This window comes from Panthera tigris, chromosome D1, assembly GCF_018350195.1.
Source record: "Panthera tigris isolate Pti1 chromosome D1, P.tigris_Pti1_mat1.1, whole genome shotgun sequence".
Lineage (NCBI taxonomy): Eukaryota > Metazoa > Chordata > Mammalia > Carnivora > Felidae > Panthera > Panthera tigris.
In genome coordinates, this window is record NC_056669.1 from 98,065,270 (window position 1) to 98,091,497 (window position 26,228).

General features: G+C 37.7%; 1 protein-coding gene across 5 annotated transcripts in view; it reads right to left on the reverse strand.

Annotated features, from left to right (window-relative positions):
• The window catches only part of CKAP5 (cytoskeleton associated protein 5), a 112,995-nt gene that overhangs the window by 53,645 nt on the left and 33,122 nt on the right, over window positions 1-26,228 (reverse strand). For 4 of the 5 annotated variants that reach the window (XM_007082125.3, XM_042957780.1, XM_015537545.2 and 1 more), the window contains exons 2-9: window positions 18,475-18,568; window positions 17,785-17,978; window positions 16,159-16,365; window positions 10,862-11,033; window positions 10,092-10,224; window positions 9,759-9,859; window positions 7,888-8,001; window positions 254-358 (exon numbers count right to left, since the gene is read on the reverse strand). In XM_007082125.3, coding sequence (XP_007082187.1) covers window positions 254-358; window positions 7,888-8,001; window positions 9,759-9,859; window positions 10,092-10,224; window positions 10,862-11,033; window positions 16,159-16,365; window positions 17,785-17,978; window positions 18,475-18,531 — 1,083 coding nt within the window. In that variant the 5' untranslated portion in view covers window positions 18,532-18,568. Of the gene's footprint in view, window positions 1-253; window positions 359-7,887; window positions 8,002-9,758; window positions 9,860-10,091; window positions 10,225-10,861; window positions 11,034-16,158; window positions 16,366-17,784; window positions 17,979-18,474; window positions 18,569-25,635; window positions 25,887-26,228 lie in introns of those variants that run through there. The other variant, XM_042957779.1, reaches the window with a different exon arrangement.

Consider the following 26,228-nt stretch of genomic DNA (forward strand, 5'->3'; position numbering starts at 1 on the left):
AAGTAAATAATAAGCAAATCAACTCAACTAAATATTTAGGTCATATGCCCAATTTTCTATATAAAGCTAATGAATTTAGTTATAACTGACATCTTTATTGAAATATTTTGAGGAATTATGCTCAATTTTAATAAAACTTAATGAAAAATTCACTTTGCCCAATATATAAAGACCTATTTTAAATCCTAAAGCAAACTAGCCTGTCATTCTTGTTAATGTTGTTGATTTGTATCTAAAAAGGAGTGTTACTCACATGTCCTGCATATTGTCCAAATTTCTTCCTTAGTCCAACAGCTAGGCCAGTAAGACATTTTGCTGCCAAAGCCACCAACATGACATTGGTGTCCTTTCCAACAACCTACAAAGGGAGGAAAAAAAAGAAAACAAAATAGTCACAACTCAGGAGAAGGGGACTGAAAAGTTTTTCTTAAAAGAACTCTGTACCCTGTTACGCTAATGGACAGCCAATTTTGCTTCCTGCAAAAGAGGAAAAAGTCTTCCTTGACAATACCAAATTTGGGGGCTTCCCTTCATTCTGTTTAGTCTCTTACCTTAAAAGTTCTACCAATAACATACATTAAACCACAACTTCAAATAGTTAACTCTCCATTAGTGGTCGTCTGGGCTGTCAGCATTGCACAACTGTGTAGGAGGGGACTCCGACACTAGCAGAGAAGCTGGAGGCTTGCTGACTTTGCTCTGGGGCAGGAAAAGCCAAAAGACAGTGTATCTCAGAGGAAAGACACCACAAGGCGGCAGCTCCAACATTTATACTAAAGGAGCACTGGTAGAAACTGCTCTCGGTACCTTCCAGAAGTCCGTGGGGGCTCTAAATTGCAAATGCCATTGCAACCATTCCTCTGAGGGAGCTTCTGGCTTTGCAGCTGCCATTTTAAAGTTCATTTATTTATTCTGAGCGTGCACGTGTGCGAGAGAGGACAAGAGAAAGTTAGTTCACATCAGCAGGGAATGGGCAGAGAGCGAGGGAAAGAGAGAATCCCAAGAAGGATAATGCTGTCACAAACCGAGAGGTCATGCATAACCTGTGCTGTAATCAAAAGTCGGATACTTAACTGAATGAGCCACCCAGGAGCCCCCTTGCATCTGCCATATTACCTGATGATCATCAAGTGTGCATTTACAGTCTCTTAACAGAGTCTCCTCCAGCATTATTTATACTACCATCCCCCTACACTATGCCCCACAAAACCCAGCATTATCAAAGCTCAGAGGTAGTAGCTGCACCTGTGTCAATTAAGCAAGACAGTGACTATGCCTGGGTGCCTTCCTGCTAAGATTTTACTGCGGTGTACTGCTCAAGTCAGTTGGATGTTAAAAAGCTACTTTATTTTATTTTTTAAATGTTTACCTATTTTTGAGGGGGGGAGCAGAGAGAGACAGACAGACAGGATCCTAAGTGAGCTCTGTGCTGACAGCAGAGAGCCCAATGTAGCGCTCGAACTCACGAACCATGAGATCATGACCTGAGCCAAAGTCAGACGTTTAACCAACTCAGCCACCCAGGTGCCCCCAAAAGCTGTTTTATTCTGACATGTCTCAGATCCTTGTTTTTTTCACTCTTCACTTTTTTCCCAAGTAGAAGTAATGCTTCCATTCCACTTTGGATTTTATTTCGTTTCTAAGATCTGATATTCCATAAGTAGAATGCTTCCTTCCAGATTCCCTGAATTAAACAACCCCTAATGGATAGCATGCCAGGAAGTTCTAGATGGCATTTAGCTGCACTCCCTAAATGCTGAGGAGTAAGGATGAAGAGTTAAGATTAACATTTATTAAAAACAAATTAGATGTTATAATTTTATAGGTGCTTTATAATCCGTATTTAATTTTTCACCCAAAACCCTGTAGATAATATTAGCAAATTTTATAGATTTCAAAAATTAAATATAGATTAATTTGCTTGAGGTAAGAACTAGCAAATGTGATATGATGTGATTTAAATCCAGTTCTACTCCAAAGCTTTGCTTTCTTTGCTAAAGCATATTCATGCTGTAAACTCATGCTATGGCAAATTCATTTTCTTTATGAGAAAATGAGATCAGGGTCCGAATAAACATTTTGTTAAATCCCTAACTACTGTAAATCCATGGAGAAAAAAATTCCCTTCAGTTTTTTTTTTTAATTAAAAAAAAAATTTTTTTTAATGCTTTTATTTATTTTTGAGACAGAGAGAGACAGAGCATGAGCAGGGGAGGGACAGAGAGAGGGGGAGAGACACAGAATCTGAAGTGGGATCCAGGCTCTGAGCTGTCAGCACAGAGACCGACGCAGGGCTTGAACTCACAGACCGTGAGATCGTGACCTGAGCTGAAGTCGGATGCTTAACCGACTGAGCCACCCAGGCACCCCTCCCTTCAGTTCTGTATTAAATTCACTATTTTTTTGTTTAATTTTTTTTTTTTAACATTTATTTATTTTTGAGACAGAGAGAGACAGAGCATGAACGGAGGAGGGTCAGAGAGAGGGAGACACAGAATCTGAAACAGGCCCCAGGCTCCAAGCTGTCAGCACAGAGCCCGACGCGGGGCTCGAACTCACGGACCGCGAGATCGTGACCTGAGCCGAAGTCGGCCGCTTAACCGACTGAGCCACCCAGGCTCCCCGTGTATTAAATTCACTATTAACATTTGTGGGGCACCTGGGTGGCTCAGCTGGTTAAGTGTCTGACTTCAGCTCAGGCCATGATCTCACAGTGAGTTCAAGCCCCACGTCGGGCTCTGTACTGACGGCTCAGAGCCTGGAGCCTGCTTCAGATTCTGTGTCTCCCTCTCTCTCTGCCCTGTCCCTGCTCGCACTCTGTCTCTCTCTCTCTCAAAAATAAATAAACATTAAAATAAAAATAAATTCACTATTGACATTTGTAAATGTTTGGATTACTTTTTTTTTTTTTTTTTTTTTTTTTAACCAAAAGAACTCTCAGGTATTATTTAGGTGCTAGGCTTCAGATTTAACATCTACATGTATATTCTAGGAATGGTCATCAAAAACATGCCAGACCCCATTCCAAGAAATCTTAGTTCAATGAATCTGGGATGGGATTTGGAGCCAGTATTTTAACATAATTCAGAAGCAGATGGCCATCGATCAATCCCATTCTTAGGAGAATAGTTCTCCTTATCCACCATTAGAGCAGTAACCAGTGGAAGCTGAATCCTAGACACTGATGGTCCTAGGAAAGTTTTGAAGAGGATGTTGTAAACCTACTATAATTCAAGATGGTAAAGGACTGAATGAACTTATAGGTGAATAATGGATCAGGCCTATTTGCCTATCAACACATGTCAAACATCCCAGTTTGACTAAAGTTGTTCTAAACTGGGAAATGGGAGTGAGGGAGGTGGGGAAGTGTTTATTTTTAAGACAAATAGAATATGCAGGGAAGGACTCCATTCCAGATTTGAAAACACTCTGTGACTCTGTTGTAGACTATAGGAAGGAAGCTTTAGCTCACAATGTTAATTTAACCTAAATAATGGGAAATATTCTATAATTAAAAGTGCTGTCACTTCTCCCTTTAAGCTAGGCCTACAATAAGATTTTAAGTACAGATGATCCTTGAGCAACATGAGGGTTAGGGGCACTGACCCCCCATGCAGTCAAAATCCACATATAACTTTTGACTCCCCCCAAACTTAATTACTGATAGCCTACTACTGACCAGAAGCCTTTCTGATAACATAAACCATTGATTAGCACATATTTTGTGTATGTATTATATTCTATATTCTTGTGATAAAGTAAGCTAGAGAAGTTATTTAAAAAAATCACAAGGAAAATACATTTACACTACTGTTCTATATTCATTGAAAAAAACCCATGTGTAAGTAGGTAGACCCATGCAGTTCAAACCTGTATTGTTCATCAAGGGTCAACTCTAGTTACCATCTAGTATTTATCTTTAACTAGCAATGTAAGCTACTGGTTAACAGTAACCAGAACAAAAACATTCTGCTGACAAAGACAGAAGTCAATTAAATCCACCATGATTATTGTGTTTAGAAAACTATGATGGGGCCACCTGGGGGGCTCAGTCAGTTAAGCATCCGACTTAGGCTCAGGTCATGAACTCATGGTTTGTGGGTTCGTGCCCCACGTCGGGCTCTGTGCTGACAGCTCAGAGCCTGGAGCCTGCTTCAGATTCTGTCTCCCTCTCTCTGCCCCTCCCCCACTCTCACTGTCTCTCTCTCTCTCTCTCTTTCTCTCTCTCTGTCTCAAAAATAAACAAACATTTAAAAAATTAAAAAAAAAAAAGAAAACTATGATGAATGTAAGCAATAAGGGGGGAAATATAGAAAAACCAAGTGAAAAAAGTCTAATAACACATAAGTCTGTAGAGTATATAATAAAAACACCTTGAAAACCCAAATCTTAATCTAAAGATATCAACCAACATCCATAGGTAATTGACAAGTCAAAGAAGATATTGGGTGGAGGTGGGAGTAAGGGGCAGGGGAGAAGGTATCTTTATAAATGAAGGAAGCTATAACTTGTGAGAACAGGAGAGTCCATAAAATATGCTAAGTCAGATGACAGCTTGAAAGAAGACAGCTTAAGAAATAATTTCAGGAATACCATAAGGAATTTCAAATGAGTAGTTCTTTACTACTTGTATTAAAGGCAAAAAATAGGGAAATTACTGGGATTACTCAATATAGACAACAGAGAGAAAAGACTATGGAGGGAAGAGTGATCGGTCTGTAGCCTACTCAATCTCATTCTCTTATTTCACCATTTCCACGTTTTTGATAGGTCTCTCTTAAGTCAATATAATATGAATATGAAGTTTGTGTTTACATGTAAGTAAAATCACACACAAAAAATTTTAATGCCTTGTTTCAGGTTAATTTATACAATTGAAGTTAACTTTTCATTGTTTTAAATATTTTAACCACAAAATTAAATTTCTTTTGACTTGTTTGTAGCCTTTGATCGCCCCGCCCCCCACTTTACCATGTGAAGAGGGAGAAGTTTCTCACAGAAATCTATTGTCTCTATGTCTACCTAAATATAAAATCCATGATCCTATCTGCAAATCAGCAAAAGATTATATTTATATTCATAATGCCAATGGAAATCACAGAACACTATTTGAAAAGCTAATATCCTAAGGAAATCCATGTGGAAAAAGTATCAACTAATATTTGTACCATTAGATAAGAAAAAATAAGAGCTTTTATCTGAGGCATTGAGAATTCAGGGCCAAGTACTAAGATTCCTGATAAAAATTATACGCTGGAATTCACAGAGAATCTGAAGTTCTCAAGGCCATTAGAATTTATTTCCTTCTCTTAGTGCCTTTTTACCCCTCCTTTTTCCTCCCAAGCTCCAGGTTGGTGAAATCTTTTCCCCCTGGGCAACTCCCTTCTCACTAATCTTGCCTGGGTCTGGGTTCTTCAGGATTGGAAGATGGAAGACTAAAAGATTGTGACAAATCATATCTCTGCCTCCAAATCTCACTTGGAAGAAAGTGTGGGAGGCTGAGAGTGAGAAAACATAGTCCGTTCTCATTATTCACGGGCTTCATATTTGCGAATTCACCTACTCGTTAACGTTTATTTATAACCCCCAAAATCAATTCTCGCAGCACTCTCCTGGTCATTCAGACAAGCAAAGAGCTGTGGAAAATCTGAGTTGCCTGGTGTGCACATTCCCAGCTGAGAATGAACAAAGCAACACTCTGACTTCTTTCAGCTCTCATACTGTAAACAGTATCTTTTTCATGGTCTGTTTAGTGCCACATTTCTTTTTCTTTTTTTTTTCCATTTTTGTGATTTTCGCTGCTGCTTTCACTATTTAAAATGGCCCCCAAGGGCAGTGAAGTGCTGTCTAGTGCTCCTAAGCACAAAAAGGCCGTGATATGTGTCACACAGAAATTATGTGTGTTAAATAAGCTTTATGCAAGGCATGAGTTATAGTGCTGCTGGTCCTGAGTTCACCGTTAATGCATCAATAATATATATTAAATGAGACATCTTCAAACAGAATAAAATAAGTTATGTATTGACTGGTTGATGAAATGTTGAGACCAAAGAGTCACAGGACCCTAGCCCTGTGCCCTGTGTTCCCTTAGGAGCAATGGTTTGGTATTTGCTATTCAGTGTTTTGGTGACTTTACAGAACATAAGTACCACGAATAATAACAATAACTATACTTACATGTGCATATAATTAAAAATTAACCTCCTCTCTCACCATTCTAATCCTTTGTAATTTCAGGCTGAAGAAGCAAATGAAACAAAGTTTTCTATATTTAAGAACATGTCTTCACAGAGTTTGTTCTTAAGCTCTATACCTATGTCCACAGTGTTTGATCTATATTTTCAGATTTTATGGAAAGCCACTACATATAAATTTATCCACCAACAGCATTCAACTTGGTTAAACCTAAGCAACACCAAACCAAAACACCAAAGTGTTTTCTAAAAACATTTCTTTCTCGGGGCGCCTGGGTGGCTCAGTCGGTTAAGCGTCCGACTTTGGCTCAGGTCATGATCTCACGGTCTGTGAGTTCAAGCCCCGCGTCAGGCTCTGTGCTGACTGCTCAGAGCCTAGAGCCTGTTTCAGATTCTGTGTCTTCCTCTCTCTCTGACCCTCCCCCATTCATGCTCTGTCTCTCTCTGTCTCAAAAATAAATAAACGTTAAAAACATTTCTTTCTTATTTAGCACTTGCCTGCTTTATAATGACCACATTTCCCTACATCCTTTACTTTGCACGCAGATATACAAGGTGGCATCATTAGCTATCTAATGGAAAAATATGCCTCATATTTAGTATTCGTCCCATTAAATAGAGCCAATTTAAATAGTTCATCCTACAGGGGGGCCTGGGTGGCTCAGTCACTTAAGCATCGGACTTTGGCTCAGGTCATGATCTCATGGTTCGTAAGTTTGAGCCCTGCGTTGGGATCTGTGCTCACAGCTCGAAGCCTGGAGCCTGCTTCAAATTATGTATCTCCCTCTCTCTCTGCCCCTCCCCCACTTGCACTCTCACTCTCTCTCTCTCTCTCTCTCTCTCTCTCAAAAGTAAATAAACATTAAAAAAATAAATTAAAAAAATAATAGCGGCGCCTGGGTGGCTCAGTTGGTTAAGCATCCGACTTCGGCTCAGGTCATGATCTCACAGTCTGTGAGTTCAAGCCCCAAGTCTGGCTCTATGCTGACAGCTCAGAGCCTAGAGCCTGCTTCAGACTCTGTGTCTCCCTCTCTCTCTGCCCCTCCCCTGATCATGCTCTGTCTCTCTGTGTCTCAAAAATAAATAAACATTAAAAAATAAATAAATAAATAGTTCATCCTATGGAATTATAAAACTGGAATATTTGGTTCTATATTAGCAAGACCCTCTTTTTCTTGAGGTCTGTATATGCTATCAGACAGCATACTTAGAGTAAATGATAATAAACAAAGAATAAAAACCAATCCCTCCACACTAACATAGGACACAATCCCTCCACACTAACATAGGACAATCACTTTAAACAATCCTTTAAAAGGGCATGCCTGGGGCACCTGGGGTGGCTTAGTCAGTTAAGCGTCTGACTTTGGCTCAGGTCATGATCTCATGGTTTGTGGGTTTGAGCCCCGCATCGGGCTCTGTGCTGACAGCTCAGAGCCTGGAGCCTGCTTTGGATTCTGTGTCTCCCTCTCTCTTTCCGCCCCTGCCCCGCCCATGCTCTGTCTCTCTCTCAAAAAAAAAATCATAATTAAAAAAAAAAAAAAAGGGTATGCCTATAATTAGAAAACCATCAATAGTGTTCCTTAAATGGCAATGTAGTTGTGATAAAAACAACGACAGATGATGAGAAATTCAAAGGCCTGGTCTGTTGTTGAGATACCAATGTACCAATGTTGACACTTTTCATGTTTACCTTCTTTAATGCTTTTACTAAATCTGCATAATCGCCTGCTTCCAGTTTGGGGTTTTTCACTAGTACTTCTACAGCCTCCAGGGCTTCTTTTCTCTCTTGCCATTTTTTTGCCTCCTGCAAGACACAGTATGAGTCACTTATAGAACAGAAAATAAGGCAAAATAAGAAAATAAAAGTCTATTTCTTGCATGCTCCTAATTCAAAGATACATAATTATTTTTTGTTTTCAGAAATTTTTTTCTAAAGCTGGTTAAAATTGCAAAATTGTGCGGCAAATCAGAATGATTTGCTCATATATACATATAAAATTTTGTTCATACATAATAAGTATTTTCATAACATTTCATAACCCTAAAAGTTCTACAAGTAAAAGAATGGGATACCACAGACTTTTCCTTCTCATTTTCTAGGCAAATGTTAGTAAACAAGTATTAAACAGAAAACACTGCTAGAAAGCATTTCTAGCATATCTCACAGGTGAAAGGAATGTCCATACTAACAACATTAAAAAGATTAGAAAAAGACCATCATACAACCAACAGCCAAAATTGTTCTAATATTGGAGATCAGTTTTATACATTGGTGCTACAATGCTAATCCTTTTGTTTGATAACCATAAAGCAGAAAATACTTCACTAGAGATCAATTAATCATTCAATAATTTTGAATACCCACTATTTGAAAGAACTGGGGATATAAAGAAGATGACAAACTTGTCACCCTGGAGGAGATTACAGTGGAATTCAATTTACCAAATATTTGTTAATCAGAAGTTAATGGGGGACTGAAGGAGCTGATGGCAGAGCTAGGAAGGTCTTCAATAAATAAATAAATCCTAGGTCAGGACCACTATGAAAAGAGAAGTACAAGCTGCTTTGGTGTTACAGCAAGAGGATTTAATCTACTTTAGGCTAACAGGTAGAATCTCCCCTAAAAAGTGATTCTTAAGGTAAGACCTAGAGGATCAAGAAGTATCATGGGGTGAATCGGAGAGAATGCTATAGGCAGAAAGAACAGCATATATTAAGGTCCAGAGTTTAGTGGGGAAAGTGTGGCATATCTGATACCGGGAGGACTTCAGTATGATGGGAGCACAATAATTAGACAGTAACTAGAGAAGTGGCTGGAAGATAAGCAGGGGCCTCAAACGTGTCATAGTTTGCCTCAATTGCCATAGGATGATTTCAGACATTAGTGAAGCAATGATATGGGAAGATTTTTATTTTCAAAAATGACAGCTTTGATTACATTGGAAAATATGATGGAAGGAGGCAAGAGCAGAGACAGTTAGTCTTATAAGAAGACTACTGCAGCACGTGGGGCAAGAGATGGTGGTGGTGGTTGGGATAAGACTCTCGGTTGGGAGTAATTGTGTCTCTTGGGGTACATTTAGTAAAGTCTGGAGACATTGTGATTGACTTGAGTAATGGTATTATTGATATTAGGTGGGTAACTGCCAGAGATGCTGCCAAACACCCCACAATACAGAGGACGGCCCCCCAAAACCAAGAATTATCTGGCAAAAAATGTCAACAGTACCAAGGTCAAGGAACTCTGGGGTAAATTACTGGCAGTGGGATGGAGAAAAGGAGATGAATTTGAGAGATATTTAAAGGTAAAACCAGGAAGACAATGAGGAAAAATGAGAAGTCAAAAATAATGTTCTGGTTTTTGGCAAGACAAGTAAAAGAAAGTGCTACAGTAGGTATATATACAAAGTAGTATGGGAACAAAGAAGCAACTGATTCATTCTCCTAGGGAAGATACTAGGTGGAAGGGGGCATACCGGGCAAGGGCTCCATAGAACACTCTAATTATAATCTAGTAACTGTTTAACATGAAATAAATGAAAGAAGGTTACCGTTACTTACAATTTTATCATAAAAATCTTTGGGAAGTTTGGAAAGAATTTCTACTGCCTCCAATAGCTCATAAGCATCTATCTGTGGCACCTCATCACCATCATCACCACCTTCCAGAAGAAAAACAAAACAAACCTTAAAAACAGATGGAATGTTTCTACTTACCAAAAAGTTATCACTCCTTTCACAACCTAATGAAATCGCTGTATAGACAGAATCCGTTGTTAATGCTATAAACAACTTCTATTGTATTAAATGGCAGTCCTACAAAACGTGCCTATGTTCTTGGGGTAGGGCCTGTTCTTATTTTCAGAGAAACCGGTGTTTTAAAAACTGGCTTACCTCCCTCAGCATCGCCACCAGCAGACTGTTGCTGTTCCAATTTCGCTTCTAGTTCTTGCTGGGAACGCAGAAATCGACTTGGTTTAGGAGCACCTGTTGGCAATTTGACCCATTCTTCTTCTAGTTCTTTCAACTACAAATATCATAAAATATTTTTAAAATATGCCTACATCCTCACCATTACAGAACATTTACTAACATCAGAACCCAATTTCTTATTTATGTAGTTCTAACAAGGCAAACAAGAAACGATATACATTTAAAGTGTATATATTTGGTATATACCAAATACGTGTTTGACATAAGTCAAACTGACATATTTACTACCTAAGATGTAGGACTAAGCACTTAGAAAAAAATCTACTTTTTAGAACACTCATTAGTTCATGAATTCAGATATACTTGTATTAGATAATGTCTCTAAAACTAACTGTAATAAAAAACAGATAAAATGCATTTTGTCCAAAAAACAGATAAAATGCATTTTGTCCAAATAGATATTAAGTCCTGCTACCCAACAGCATGATAAAGGGATCTTTTAAACTGCTATAGACTCAACACTGACATACTAGAATCACTGAATGCATGGTATTTAACTTGAGAAGACAAAATAACATCAGAAACAGTTAACTGAGAGAAAAAAAAAAAGGATTTCAAAATTAAAAATGAAAAAATAATTATTTGTAAGGACAGAATATCAGCAACAGGAAGGAAATATCTTCATATTAACCTTATGCAAATACAACCAAAAAAATTTTTTTGTGTCTCACCTGGACAGAGTTTATATTTTGTAATGGGGGTCTCAGAGCGTCCCGAATCCATCTGTAAATCTCCACAGCAATTAGTTTTGCTTCATCTCGAACAGCCTTTTCTCGAGACTCAAAGAGTTTTGGCAACACTTTGATAATTGGCTTAAGCAAGATGATTTTGGAACCAAATTCACTAGATGTAAAAATTGTAAAAAAAAAACTTGTCAGCCTGCAATCTACTTGGGTAGTATTTTCTTTTGTATAGACGTTTCATTTTTTTCTAATTTTTTTTTGCCATTATACTTAAATTATAAAGAGCTATTTATACTTTTTTTTTTTTTGATGTTTATTCACTTTGAGAGAGAGTGCAAGCGAGGGAGGGGCAGAGAGAGAATCTCAAGCAGGCAGGAGAGAGACAGAGAGAGGGAGAGAGAATCCTAAGCAGGCTCTGCACTGCTAGCATAGAGCCCAATGTGAGGATCAAACTCAAAATCGTGGGATCACGATCTGAGCAAAAATCAAGAGTCAGACGCTTAACTGACTGAACCACCCATGCACTTCTCAAACACAGTTTTGTACTTATTATATATATATTTTTTATTTTTTTAATTTTTTTTTTTTAATATTTATTTATTTTTGAGACAGAGAGAGACAGAGCATGAACAGGGGAGGGTCAGAGAGAGAGGGAGACACAGAATCTGAAGCAGGCTCCAGGCTCTGAGCTGTCAGCACAGAGCCCGACGCGAGGCTCGAACTCACGGACCGCGAGATCATGACCTGAGCTGAAGTCGTACCCTTAACCGACTGAGCCACCCAGGCGCCCCTGTACTTATTATATATTAACAGAGTTACACAGGCTGAGATATTTTAAAATGGCCAAGAAAAAAAAAAAAAAAAAGAGAAGAAAAAGGAACCTCATAACCATGTATTTTTTTTAATTTTTAAAAATATTTATTTATTTTTGAGAAAGAGACAGAGTGAGAGCAGGGTAGGGCAGAGAGGAGACACAGAATCTGAAGCAGACTCCAGGCTCTGAGCTGTCAGCACAGAGTCCAATGAGGGGCTTGAACCCACAAACTGTAAGATCGTGACCTGAGCCGAAGACAGATGCTTAACCGACTGAGCCACCCAGCCTCCCCCATTTGTTTTTTGTTTTTGTTTTTTAATTTGAATCCAAGTTAGTTAAAATACAGTATAATGTTTTAGGGGTAGAATTTAGTGATTCATCACTTACACTTAACACCCAGTGCTCATCCCAACAAGTGCCCTCTTTAACTCCCATCGCCCATCCCCCCACTCAGCACCCCGCCAGCAACCCTGTTTGTCCTCTGTATTTAAGAGTCTTTTATGGTCTGCCTCCTATTTTTATCTTATTTTTCCTTCCCTTCCCCTATGTTCATCTGTTTTATTTCTTAAATTCCACATATGAGTGAAATCATATATTTATCTTTCTCTAATTTCACTTAGCATAATACATTCTAGTGCCACCCACGTTGTTGCAAACAGCAAGATTTCATTCTTTTTCATCGCCAAGTAATATTTCATTGTGTGAGTGTGTGTACACACACACACACACACACACACACATGTACACACACACACACCACATCTTCTTTATCCATTTGTCAGTTGATGGACATTTGGGTTCTTCCCATACTTTGGCTATTGTTGATAGTGTTGCTGTAAACATTGGGGTGCATGTGCCCTTTCAAATCAGCATTTTTGTATCCTTTGGATAAATACCTAGTAGTGCAATTGCTGGCTCGTAGGGTAGTTCTATTTTTAATTTTCTGAGGAACCTCCATACTGTTTTCCACAGTAGCTGCACCAGTTTGCATTCCCACCAGCAGTGCAAAAGAGATCCTCTTTCTCTGCATCCTCGCCAACATCTGTTGTTGGCTGAGTTGTTAATTTTAGCCATTCTGACAGGTATGAGGTGATATCTCATTATGGTTTTGATTTGTATTTCCCTGATGATGAGTGATGTTGAGCATCTTTTCATGTGTCTGTTAGCCATCTGGATGTCTTCTCTGGAAGAGTGTCTATTCATGTCTTTTGCCCATTTCTTCACTGGATTATTTGTTTTCTGGGTGTTGAATTCAATAAGTTCTTTATGGATTTTGGATACTAACCCTTTATCTGCTATGTCATTTGCAAATATCTTGTCCCATTCCCTCAGTTGCCTTTCAGTTTTGTTGATTGTTTCCTTCGCTGTGCGGAAATATTTTATCTTGATGAGGGCCCAACAGTTCATTTTTGCTTTTGTTTCCCTTGCCATATCTATGTTTAGATGTCACTCTTCCAAGAGTATTATGTAATGTCTAGGGTCCAGAATAATATAAAATTTTTTAAACTAACCTTCTAGGTAACCATACTGGGGATAATTCACATCTATAAGGACCAAATGTGTAATATCTTAAATATATATGTGTATACATATAAAAGCTTAAAAACATAAACAAATCACTTTATACACATTTAGATGAGTGAAATCTACTTTCGATAAATTTTTAATAGTTCTTATGATTAAGGTAGTTCACTCAAAATTGACAGCTTACTAATCCTGGCAGCGTATTTCACTCCTGACTTCGAAGCTATCACCCTGTAACTCCAGGCAACCTAAATCTCTCTTTGCTTAGTTTTTCATGCAGAAAAGCTGCATTCTGACTTCTTTTAAAAAGGTAGCACATTTAACCTTATATATCTGTCACATTTTATATTTTTAAGTTCCTAACTGGCCAAATTTAGCTTTCTGAGTCATTGCTAACATTTCTGCATAGCAAATTCTGGAGCAAGAGGGATTTAGTTATGAAAGAACACTGACATTCTATAGTAGAACTCATATACAGTTGAACCTTGAACACAGGTTTGAATTGTGCGGCTCCACTCATACATGGAATTTTTATAGTACAATATTGTAAATGTATTTTCTCTTCCTTATGAGTTTCTTAAAAAATCTTCTTTTCTCTAGCTTACTTCATTTTAAAAATACAGTATATAATACAGATAACATACAAAATATATGTTAATTGACTGTTTATGTTACTGGTAAGGCTTCCAGTCAACAGTAAGCTATTAGTAGTTAAGTTTTGGGGGAGTCAAAAGTTATACACAGATTTTTGACTGCATGGGGTTAGCACCCCTAGCCCCTGTGTTGTTTAAGGATCAACTTATTTATCTATTGTTTATTTTATCTTCTATACACAAATGCAACAAAAATTTTCAGTATAGCTACTGACATATTCCAACAGGTTGGAGAAGATGGCAAATACTCTACTTCAGAAATTATATTTAAAGAGATTATGTAAATAACCTGGTATATCAACCACAGCACGGTTATGTAAATAGTTTAAATATAGATATAACATGAAAATAAACTAGATCTCCAAGATTTCCTTTAAAATCCCCTTTATTTTAATAGAAAAGAACATTTAACTTCAGCTAACCTTTAAGACTAAAGGAAAAATAAGAACTTAGGGTTATGAAATAATCATCACCATGCCTGAAGAACCTAACATTTGGGATCTCTGAGTCTTCCTTTACATTACTATGGTTTCATCTGAATTTTTTTTTGTTTCACTCTCCTGGCCTACTGAAATATGTAAGAAAAGCCTATGGAAGAGGTCTACATGGAAAACAGATACCTTAACAAACAAAACCTAACCTTGATACTAAATATATTACTACAGAAAACCAGCTAGGGTGGGGCGCCTGGGTGCCTCAGTGGGTTGAGCGTCTGACTTTGGCTTGGGTCATGATCTCGCAGTTTGTGGGTTCAAACTTTGCATGGGGCTCTGTGCTGACAGAGCAGAGCCTGGAGCCTGTTTCAGATTCTGTGTCTCCCTCTCTCTCTGCTCTCCCTCCTTTGTTCACGCTGTCTCTCTCACTCTCAGGAATGAATAAACATTAAAAACAACAACAACAACAACAAAACAAAACCCAGGATTGAACAGTTTGGCCTTTTTAAGGTCCCAGAGAGCTATCTAATTTTACTATATAGATTCTGAGATGCATTAAGACAAATAAAGAACTACACAGGGATGGAACTAAGCTACATCTGTAAGGAAAACATAAGAAGATATACCTAACTTGCTCTTTTTCTACACTTATTCTGCCAGTCAGTTTAAAAGTAAAATAACCAGAATTTACAGCATTTTCGATTAGAATCTTTTGGTTAAAGGTAGATTATAGCACAATATATATCAGGTAGATTATAGCACAATATATATCTTTATTAAGAGATCCATTACTAAGGACCACAACATATTTACTGAGATAAGCGCAGTTTTGATAACCAAGTCAATTCACTAAATTTCTAAAATGATAAAAATGAGCACACTATTTATTAGTCATAAAAACATACCTACTATACACTATACTAGGCTTGAAATGAGGAAAAATTTATCACACAAAAATCTAAGTGAAAGTCTAACTTTACAAAAGAACATTATGAACCAAGTGAAAGACAACATAAAATTTAAGACTTTTAAATTGAGGATCATTTAACAAAATTTAAGAATTTTGATATTTCCATGTAAGATAAACACCAAAAGAAGCATTTTCTCCAAGAAGTAGGTCATACACAAAATCACAAGTGAGCTAACTTGGGATGATCTTTACTCCCATAGGTCACACATTCAGGATTTCACTATAACTGAACTTTCTAAAGCTTCTCATGTGGACAGCATTGGAGACAGGATGTCAGATTGGAAGGATTGCCAAATCAGAACAAACTAGTGTTCAGATTTCCATAGCAGATTATAGACACTTGTTCCTGAAAGAGATCTCATTCATGAAAAACTTCATTCTAGTGTTGAAAATAACTTATTACATAAGGGTAAAAGTTATTTTCTATTTGTTATTGCTGTGCTTCTGTTTAAAGGCACATAGCATTTCCTTCTACTTTACTAAAAAGGCATCTGAACAAAGGTTTGCTTTGGCTAATAAACTGTCTTTAGCCAATATTCCAAAGTACATAAATATATGCTTGGGGATAACAAAAGAAGAGCTGCTTAAACATTCTAAGGAGTTTTTCCTCAAAAAGGCCAATTCATAATTGGAGAACAGGTCAGAAACATTCCCTGTTCATCTTCATTAGAAGGGGATTTAGATAAAATGACTATGCAACACCACTTGAAGGCTAAATCTACTGAATAGAAAGCACCACACTTGAGGAATGACTTTAGCTTTCCCGGGTCAATTTTCCTGGCTGGTGTGGCATGCCAAGTCAAGTCCAGCAGTTTTCATTTCCATTTAAGCCAGGAACTCAAACGCAATTGAGATATTCTAGTTAACAGAACCAAAGCAAAACATCTTACCTTAAGGCTTTCCTCAGTGTCTCTATGCAGGCCACTACAATCTTGGGGTTCTTGTTGTCCAGGCCTTTTAGGAGCTCTTCTTGCACAGCCTCTCCTTTCTCAATCTCTATGTACATCAGACAAATCTCAATGCCTAGCTCCTTGGCTTTGGCTTTGGGCTGGTTGAACACTTTACTTACAACACCTGACACAACTTCTCCTGTGGTTCTGTAATACAGAATACAAAACACCCCCACCATCACACACACAAAAACACACTTCAGTAGAAAGAGCTGGAAAAGATCATGGGGGCGGGGGGCAATGACAAATACTTTTTAAGATGTTTAGAAACAAAGTAAATGAGTTTCTAATTTTTAAATTTATGTTTAAGAACATGAAAGATAAACTTAATGCAAATCATAAAAGTTTAAGATGTATCACACCAGGCAATGACACAGAACCATAGTTTCTGTTTTATAAATATAGGGAAAGTCGAACAAGAAAGCAAAAATCCCTTGAAATCCCATTACCCAGAGAAAACTACTTTCAGCTATTTGGTATCCATCCTTCCAGATCTCTCTCTCTATATGCATAGAAAATAGATAGACAGAGAGACAGACAGACAGATAGAGAATATATATATACAGATATATTTCACAAAAATAGGATTACAGAGTTGTTGCTTTTTTGAAAAATTTTTAAAAGGTCATTTTAAACATTTCTTAGAACAAGAGAATTTCTTCACGGAGGGAATGGATATGTACCTTTAAACAAAAGGCTGCTCCTAACTCCTTGGCAAGACTTTATAGTAACTTAACTGCTGTGTGTCTCTTCTAAATTAAATAAAACCTAGACCACTGGAAATCAAAAATAAAGTAAAAAAAAAGGAATGGTCCCACTAATGGCAAGGGAAACACAGTGATGCTGGTAACAAAACTGTCAGATCGATGGTGTATCATCTTTGAAGTCAAGTATATATTTCTTGTGCACTTAAGTAGAGGGTTCCCCCTCCTTTTTCTTGTACGGAGGGCTCCTTTCAATGACATCGAGATACCATTAGAAAACCAGGTCTATGAGGTATGAGAGAGTGGGTGATCAGAAACCTCTATCATCTACAACTCAAGTCAAATGGGCCAGGAGTCATGGAAGTTTAGTTAGCACCACCTCTCCGAAAAGAGAAAAATGCCTAATGACCACAGAAAGAAAGGTGTGTTTCTAAGATCACCTAGCCGGGAAGATTTGTATAAAGAAATTTTTGTAATGCCCAAATGTTTTCAGTGAAATTCTGGTAATTCCTTTCCTAACACCTTCCAGTTTCTTCTACAAGCTTCTTGAGATTTTTCTCTCTAGTTTAAAGTAATTCCCATTACAAAAGGCTCAAAAGGAAATTCACTTGTTCATCAAACCTTAAGATAAAAAACTCAAGACTTCTAATTTGCTCCTCTTTAGAGATCTCATGTACTATTTAGATTTCTCAGAGCAGATAAAACCCGAATGGAAAACAAGTATCAAGGAGCTATGAAGTAAGAAAATGATTATCTTCCAAAAGTGCTAATAACTAAGGACAATGACCCACAAATATACATAACTTAACCCACATAGTACCAGACGAGGGCTTTTACCAGAAGAGTTGGAAAAACTACTTACTTTCCTGCTACATGGGCATTTTCAACATACACAAGTGCAGCTTCTAACCCTTTCAGCTGAACCACTGCATTGGAATCAGTCACAAATTTTTTGATCAGTCCTAAAAATTTGGACCATTCTGGGCTCTTTTCATCCTTTATTTTCTGGAAGATCTTCAGGGCTTCTTCATATCCACTTAACCTTGCTTTCCAGAGCTAAAAGAAAAGTATTTTGAAACAAAATACAATTTAATGAGATTATTATCTACTGTTAATTGGAGAAGTTGAGGGGCGGGGAAGGACTACCCTATACCAAGTAATTTGAACAAAGGACCCCATGATTAGAAACAAAAAAGGAGTTTAAGAAATTCAGAGTTTTCAAAGAGAATTAGCTAATAAACTCATTCTTATAAGTGTTTAATATTTGCAATATTCTTCCAAGGCCATCCAGAATTCCTAACAGGCCACTATAAGTCTATCTCACTTTGTATCCAAGTGTTAGTTTTTACTTCCGTGTAATATGTAATTTGTAATTAAAGATGTAACAATTCAAAAATGAAAAATCACCCTGCTGAAACTGCCTAATCTCCAAAGCATGTTGTTTGTCGGTTGTATTGTGTAATCATTAGGCAGCTCTATACTATCCTGTAACGTGGGAATGCTCACAAAACAAGCCAATGACACTAAAATCTGAGCTCTAGAAAAGTCTTACCTTGTGTTCACATTTCTGATCAACCGGCAGTTTCATCCACTCACTGTCATCTCCCATCGTGCTTCCAGTTTCTCCTCAGAATTAAGAGTAATTCCTAGTCAGACAAAAATCAGTACCTAGTAAATCTAACAATCAAGCAGTCTTGTAAGACACAATGATTTTTCTGAGACTATTATTTTATCATGCATGCACCAATAAGAGTAAAAAAGCTCATTTTTTGGTCAAATGTCCATTTAATTCCATTAACAGAATCTTTAAAAAGTGAAAGAAAAAAGTTACTAGAAAAAAAATCTACACAAAGAGGCGCCTGGGTGGCTCAGTTGGTTAAGTGTCTGACTTTGGCTCAGGTCATGATCTCATGGTTCTTGGGTTGGAGCCCCACGTCGGGCTCTGTGCTGACAGCTCAGAGTCTCAAGCCTGCTTCAGATTCTTTGTCTCCCTCTCTCTCTGTTCCTCTCCTGCTCACAGACTCTCTCTCTCAAAAATAAATAAAAGATTTTTAAAAATTAAAAAAAAACCCTACATATGGGCACTTGGCTAGTTCAGTGGGTAGAGCACACAACTCCTGATCTCAGGGTCATGAGTTTAAGCCTCACATTGGGTGTAGAGTTTGTTTGTTTGTTTTTTTTTTTAAGTTTATTCATTTGAGAGAGAGACAATGGGGGAGGGGCAGAAAAAGAGAATCCCAAGCAGGCTCTGCATTGTCAGTGCAGAGCCCAATGCTACACTCGAACTCATGAACCATGAGATCATGGTTCGGATGGTCAACTGACTGAGCCACCCAGGCGCTAGGAGGAAAGAGCTTACTTAAAACAAGCAAACAAACTAAATCAAAACTAAAAAAAAAAAATCTAAATGAATCTAGAAAGGATGGATATGTGTTTTAAAAACAAATGATTGGGGCACCTGGGTGGCTCAGTCGGTTGAGTGGCCGACTTCGGCTCAGGTCATGGTCTTACGGTCTGTGAGTTTGAGCCCCGCATCGGGCTCTATGCTGACAGCTCAGAGCCTGGAGCCTGTTTCGGATTCTGTGTCTCCCTCTCTCTGACCCTCCCCCATTCATGCTCTGTCTCCCTCTGTCTCAAAAATAAATAAACGTTAAAAAAAAAATTTTTTTTTAATTTAAAAAAAAACAAAAAAACCACAAATGATTATATATTTTCCCAAATGGGAAACTCCTAGATATATAACAAAGCCAGAATAAAACTGAAGAGCTACTTGGCCTTTAAAATGCGAGAAAAGAGTTTCAAAGAAAGTCATACTTATAACTATTAACCTAAAATTCTTTCAGACAATAGTCATTATGAAAAAATCTCAATGTTACCCAGCTCTCTACATAACTCTAGACAATATGATTATATAAAGTAGTAAAAATTAGGGTTGCCTGGGTGGCTCAGTCAGTTAAGTGTCTGCCTTTGTCTCAGGTCATGAACTCATGGCTCCCGAGTTTGAGCTCTGTGTCAGGCTCTGTACTGACAGCTCAGAGACTGCAGGCTGCTTCCAATTCTGTGTCTCCGTCTCTCCTGCCCCTGCCCTGCTTACACTCTGTCTCTCTCTCTCTCTCAAAAATAAACATTAAAAAAAATTAAATCCCTGAATGAACTATATTTTTATAAACTTTATATCCCTTTTTAGTTAGGTTTATATGCAACATTCCTGTAAAAGCTTTATGCTATTCATTTAGATAACACCTTTTTTTCTTTTTATTCTAGAGAGAATGTGTGTATGTGCATGTGGGGGAGGGGCAGAGAGAGGGCGAGAGAGAATCCCAAGCAGGCTTCACGCTGTCAGAGCAGTGCCCAACCAGAGGCTCAATCCCACAAACCATGAGATCATGACTTGAGCTGAAATCAAGAGTCAGACACTAAACCAACTGAGCCACCCAAGTGCCCTGATAACAACTTTTTTTCTGATTATAAAAGTAATATATGTCAACTGTAGAAAATCTGGAAAGTACAGAAACTACATAAGGAAGAAAAGTATTAAAACACAATTTTAGGGGCACCTGAATGGCTCAGTTGGTTAAGCGTCTGATCCTTGGTTTCAGGTCAGGTCATGATCTCGCGGTTTCATGAGTTCAAGCCTAGGCGGGTTTTGTGCTAGCAGCGCAAAGCCTGCTTAGGATTCTCTCTCTCATTCTCTCTCTGCCCCTCCCCCACTCATGCTACCTCTGTCTCTCTCAAAATAAACAAACTAAAAAAATGTTTTTAATAAAAAAAATAAAACACAATTTTACGTTTACCAGGGTGGCTCAGTTAAGCATCTGACTCTTGATTTTGACTCAGGTCATGATCTCATGCTTCATAGAATCAAGCCCTGAGCTGGGCTCTGTGCTGACACCGCAGAGCCTGCTTGGGATTCTCTCCTTCTCTTTCTCTGCCTCTCCCTTGCTTGTGCATGCATGTGCTCTCTAAATAAACATTTAAAAAACTCCACAATTTTATCACCAATTATTAACCATGATGAGCACTGAAATGTATATCCTCTTGAATTCTTTCAGAGTTTTTTCAACAAACATGCAATGTATAAATTATATGAAAAAGACAAGTATAATCCTCTTGGAATCTTTTTCTCATATAGCCACGAACATTTTCCCATGTTTGAGAACATGATGTTTAAAAAAAATTTTTTTTAATGTTTATCTTTGAGAAAGAGCAGGAGAAGGGGAAAGGCACAGAGAGAGACACACACACACACAGAATCCAAAGCAGGCTCCAGGCTCTGAGCTGTCAGCACAGAGCCTGGCGCAGGGTTCCAACCCACGAGCCCTGAGATCATGACCTGAGCCAAAGTCGGACGCTCAACCAACTGAGCCACCCAGGTGCCCCGAGAACATGATGTTTAAAGGTTGTATAGCATACCATTTTATAAATGTACCAAAATTACCAATCTTGACGGTGGGCATTTGTTTCCAATTTTTCAGGATTATATATAATGTATAAGGATATTGTTTATCTCTCCATCCCCAGTCCCAGTCTGACATAAAATATACCTTCAATAAATATTTGTTTAATGTATACCTTGATGGTGTCTGCTATGAATTGGGTACTGTGTGAAGTATTTTTTAAACATGTTGACTCACTTTGTACTAAGAACAACTACATGAAAGAAAGACATTCTCTCTGTTTTACACACTAGGCTCATAAAGTTTAAATAATTTGCCTAAAACAACAGAACTGGATCACATTAAAAATTCAAAATCTACGCCTCTTTACAACTTGTTCCCTCCCATAAAAAAGTAGGGAATATCCCAGTGAAAGCTGTATACTCAAAGACTTAAGTTTATTAGAGTACATGGAACTTTTATTAAGACTTCTCTCCAAAACCCCCAGAACCCTGAGAAACAATAGCAGTGTGCTTTGGAGTATGAGTCAAACCTTAATAGCAATTCTGCAGCAATGGTGGGAGATAAAGTAGTACAGCAGTTTGTAAAGTAGTATGGCATTACCTAAGTTGAAGATGCACGTATTCTACTTCATTCCTAGGTATATATACCCTAGAAATGGATGCCCCCTGCACTAGAAGATCTACACAAGATATTCATAGCAATGTTGTTCATAAAAGCCAAAAGTTGAAAACACTTCACAGGTTCATCAAAAAGAGAATGAATAATAGTGGAATATTCACTGAGTGCAATATTATATGGCAATGAAAAAGAATGAACTATGAGAAGCCATGCTTCTCAAACTCTTTAATGACAATCTTTTTAAAACTTTCAAGCAATCCCTATCAAAATAACAGCATTCTTCACAGAGCTAGAACAAACAATCCTAAAATTTGGATGGAACCACAAAAGACCCCAAACAGCCAAAGCAATCTTGAAAAAGAAAACCAAAGGCATCACAATCCTGGACTTTAAGCTGTATTACAAACCTGTAATCAAGACAGTTTGGTACTGGCACAAAAACAGACACTCAGATCAATGGAACAGAAAAGAGAACCCAGAAATGACCCCCAAACGTATAGCCAACTAATCTTTGACAAAGCAGGAAAGACTATCCAATGGAATAAAGACAGTGTCTTCAGCAAATGGTGCTGGGAAAACTGGACAGTGACATGCAGAAGAATGAACCTGGACCACTTTCTTATACCATACAAAAAAATAAACTCAAAAATGGATGAAAGACCTAAACATAAGACAGGAAGCATCAAAATCCTAGAGGAGAGAGCAGACAAAAACCTCTTTGACCTCGGGCGCACCAACTTCTTACTCAACACGTCTCCAGAGGCAAGGGAAACAAAAGCGAAAATGAACTACCGGGACCTCATCAAAATAAAAAGCTTCTGCACAGCGAAGGAAACAATCAGCAAAACTAAAAGGCAACCGATAGAATGGGAGAAGATGTTTGCAAGCGACATATCAGATAAAGGGTTAGTATCCAAAATCTATAAAGAACTTATCAAACTCAACACCCAAAAAACAAAGAATCCAGTGAAGAAATGGGCAAAAGACATGAATAGACACTTCTCCAAAGAAGACACCCAGAGAGCCAACCAACACATGAAAGAATGCTCAACATCACTCATCATCAGGGAAATACAAATCAAAACCACAATGATACCACCTGACACCTGTTAGAATGGCTAACATTAACAACTCAGCCAACAACAGATGTTGGTGAGGATGAGGAGAAAGAGGATCTCTTTTGCACTGCTGGTGGGAATGCAAACTGGTGCAGCTACTGTGGAAAACAGTATGGAGGTTCCTCAAAAAATTAAAAATAGAACTACCCTACGACCCAGCAACTGCACTACTAAGTATTTATCCAAGGGATACAGGTATGCTGTTTCAAAGGGGCACATGCACCCCAATGTTTATAGCAGTGCTATCGACAACAGCCAAAGTATGGAAACAGCCCAAATGTCCATCGATGGATGAATGAATAAAGATGATGTGGTGTGTATATATATATATATGGTGGAGCATTACTCGGCAATCAAAAAGAATGAAATCTTGCCATTTGTAACTACGTGGATGGAACTAGAGGGTATTATGCTCAGTGAAATTAGAGAAAGACAAAGATCATATGACTTCACTCATAATGAGGAATTTAAGATACAAAACGGATGAACATAAGGGAAGGGAAACAAAAACAGTATCAAAACAGGGAGGGGGACAAAACATGAGAGACTCTTAAACATAGAGAACGGAGGGTTGCTGGGGGGTTGTGGGAGGGGGATGGGCTAAATGGGTAAGGGGCATTAAGGAATCTACTCCTCAAATCATTGTTGCACTATATGCTAAGTAACTTGGATGTAAATTTAAAAATAAATAAATTATTTAAAAATTTTTAAGTAATTATACACAAATACGTTTGTAAAATACAATAAAAATTATTAGATCTGTGTATTTTTAGAGTTCCCCAAGGGAACAGAAAATAGTACAAGCACCATGTAAAACAAAACATTTGGTAGTTCTGTAAAAAGTTAAACATAGAACTATCATATGGCTCTGCAATTCTACTCCTGGGTATATACCCAAAGAATTGAAAACAGGTATTCCAACAAGTACATGTACATGCATATTCATAGCAGTACTAGTCACCTGGGCCAATAAACAGCCCAAATGTCCATCAATGGATGAATAAACAAATTCTGGTGTGTAAGTACAATGATTATTCATCCATAAAAGGGAATGAAGTACTGATACAGGCTACCACATGGATGAACTTCACAAACATGATGCTAAGTGAAAGAAACCAAACACAAAGATCCCATATTGTAGAATTCCACTTATATGAAATATCTATAGTAGATTAATCCTTAGAGACAGAATGCAGACTGTGGGGTACCAGGGGTTGGAGAAAGAGCAGGAATAGGAAGAAACTGCTTAATGGGTAAGGAGTTTTACTGTGGTGTGATGGAAATGTTTTGAAACTAGAAAGAGATGGTGCTGACACAACACTGTGAGTATTCAAAATGCAACTGAATTGTTCACTTTAAGAGAGTTAATTTTATGTAATGTGAATTTCATCTCAATAAAAAAAATTTGTAAGTTCTCAGGTGATTTTAATGTGCAGCCTGGGTTAAAAACTTCTAAAGTTATTTTCTTGGCATAAGTTTGAGCTGCAAAAGCAATCTCTCCTATCTGACTTTTTAAAAAGAGAAACACTCAATGAAAGCTTTCAACACATTTTCTAACCAAGAGAATGTGAACTGTCAGTATCTTTCAGTATTCTGTAAGATTACTGCAATACTTTTTCTTTTTTTCTTGTTGGTTGCTTTTTAGAAACCATTAAGAAAAAGAATATCTAACCCAACTGCCTCATGTAAAATTTAGATGACATTGTGTTATATATTCTGAAATGGCTTCTACTACTTTATTGCCTGAGTTTTTAAAAGTTGGTGTTTATGGTTTTGCTTTCTATTAAAAAGAAAGGCATGCTTCATACCCAAACTTCCCCAGCCATTGAAATAATGGATATAGTGTTATGTATGTGGCACTGGGGACTCCTGCTCTTTGTGTTGGTCTTCTTGCAGGATTGATATATTAAGAAAAAAAAAAAGGCCTTATCCACTAATTTTCTTCCCTAATTATTTTCATTTTAAAATTAACTTTAGGGGCGCCTGGGTGGCGCAGTCGGTTAAGCGTCCGACTTCAGCCAGGTCACGATCTCACGGTCCGTGAGTTCGAGCCCCGCGTCAGGCTCTGGGCTGATGGCTCGGAGCCTGGAGCCTGTTTCCGATTCTGTGTCTCCCTCTCTCTCTGCCCCTCCCCCGTTCATGCTCTGTCTCTCTCTGTCCCAAAAATAAATAAAAAACGTTGAAAAAAAAATTAAAAAAAAAAAAAAATTAACTTTAGAATTTAATTTTTTACATCTATAAGAAAATATATACAGTTTGTGAGTTAGGAAGCATTACAATAAAATTGACCCATTGACATAACACCCAATCTAAAAATTAGAACACTACCATTATTGGGGTGCCTGGGTGGCTAAGTTGGTTAAGTGTCTGACTCTTGATTTCGGCTCAGGTTGTGATCTCGTGGTTCGTGGGTTTGAGCCTATGTTGGGCTCTGCGTTGACTGCACAGAGCCTGCTTGTGATACTCTCTCTCCCTCTCTCTCTCTCTGCTCCTCCCCTGCTTGTGCTCTCTCTCAAAATAAATAAATAAACTTAAAAAAACACACACAACAGAACACTACCATTATTATTACTTCACCTGGGCATTTCTTTCCTACTCCATCCTTCTCCCACAGAAGCATTTTCCTGGAGTTCGTTTAGTTCTACGCCATAGTCACAGTCACACATCCCTAAACAACAAAATTAACTGTGCTTGTTTGTTAGCTGTAGAAAAATATTATCTGTGTGTTGTCTTCCATGACTTACTTTTTTCATTCAATATTTCATTTGTAAAATTCATCCGTGTGTGTGTACTATAGTTCAAAACTACTCAAAATGTGGTACAAAGGACTGTACTGGATCACAAACGTATCATTCAGAGACAAGGATAGAAATGGAGATAGTGGTTTAGAAACTGCCATAGCACCTAACTTCTTTTATTATGGTGGTTTGAGGATCTGAACAAAGTTCAGCAAGGCTAAAGAATAAAATGCAACACAGAAAGTAAAAGGATATAAAGTCAGGCTAGAAAGTAAGTCAAGATCAGACCCTGGAAGATCTTGTGAGCAATGTTAAGGAATTTGGACTTTATCCTAAATGTAAAATGAAACTTTGAAGAATTCTAAATAGGAAATATTACATATGCTATCGAACTTGCATTTTTTTGAAAATTTTAAAAAATGTTTTATTTAT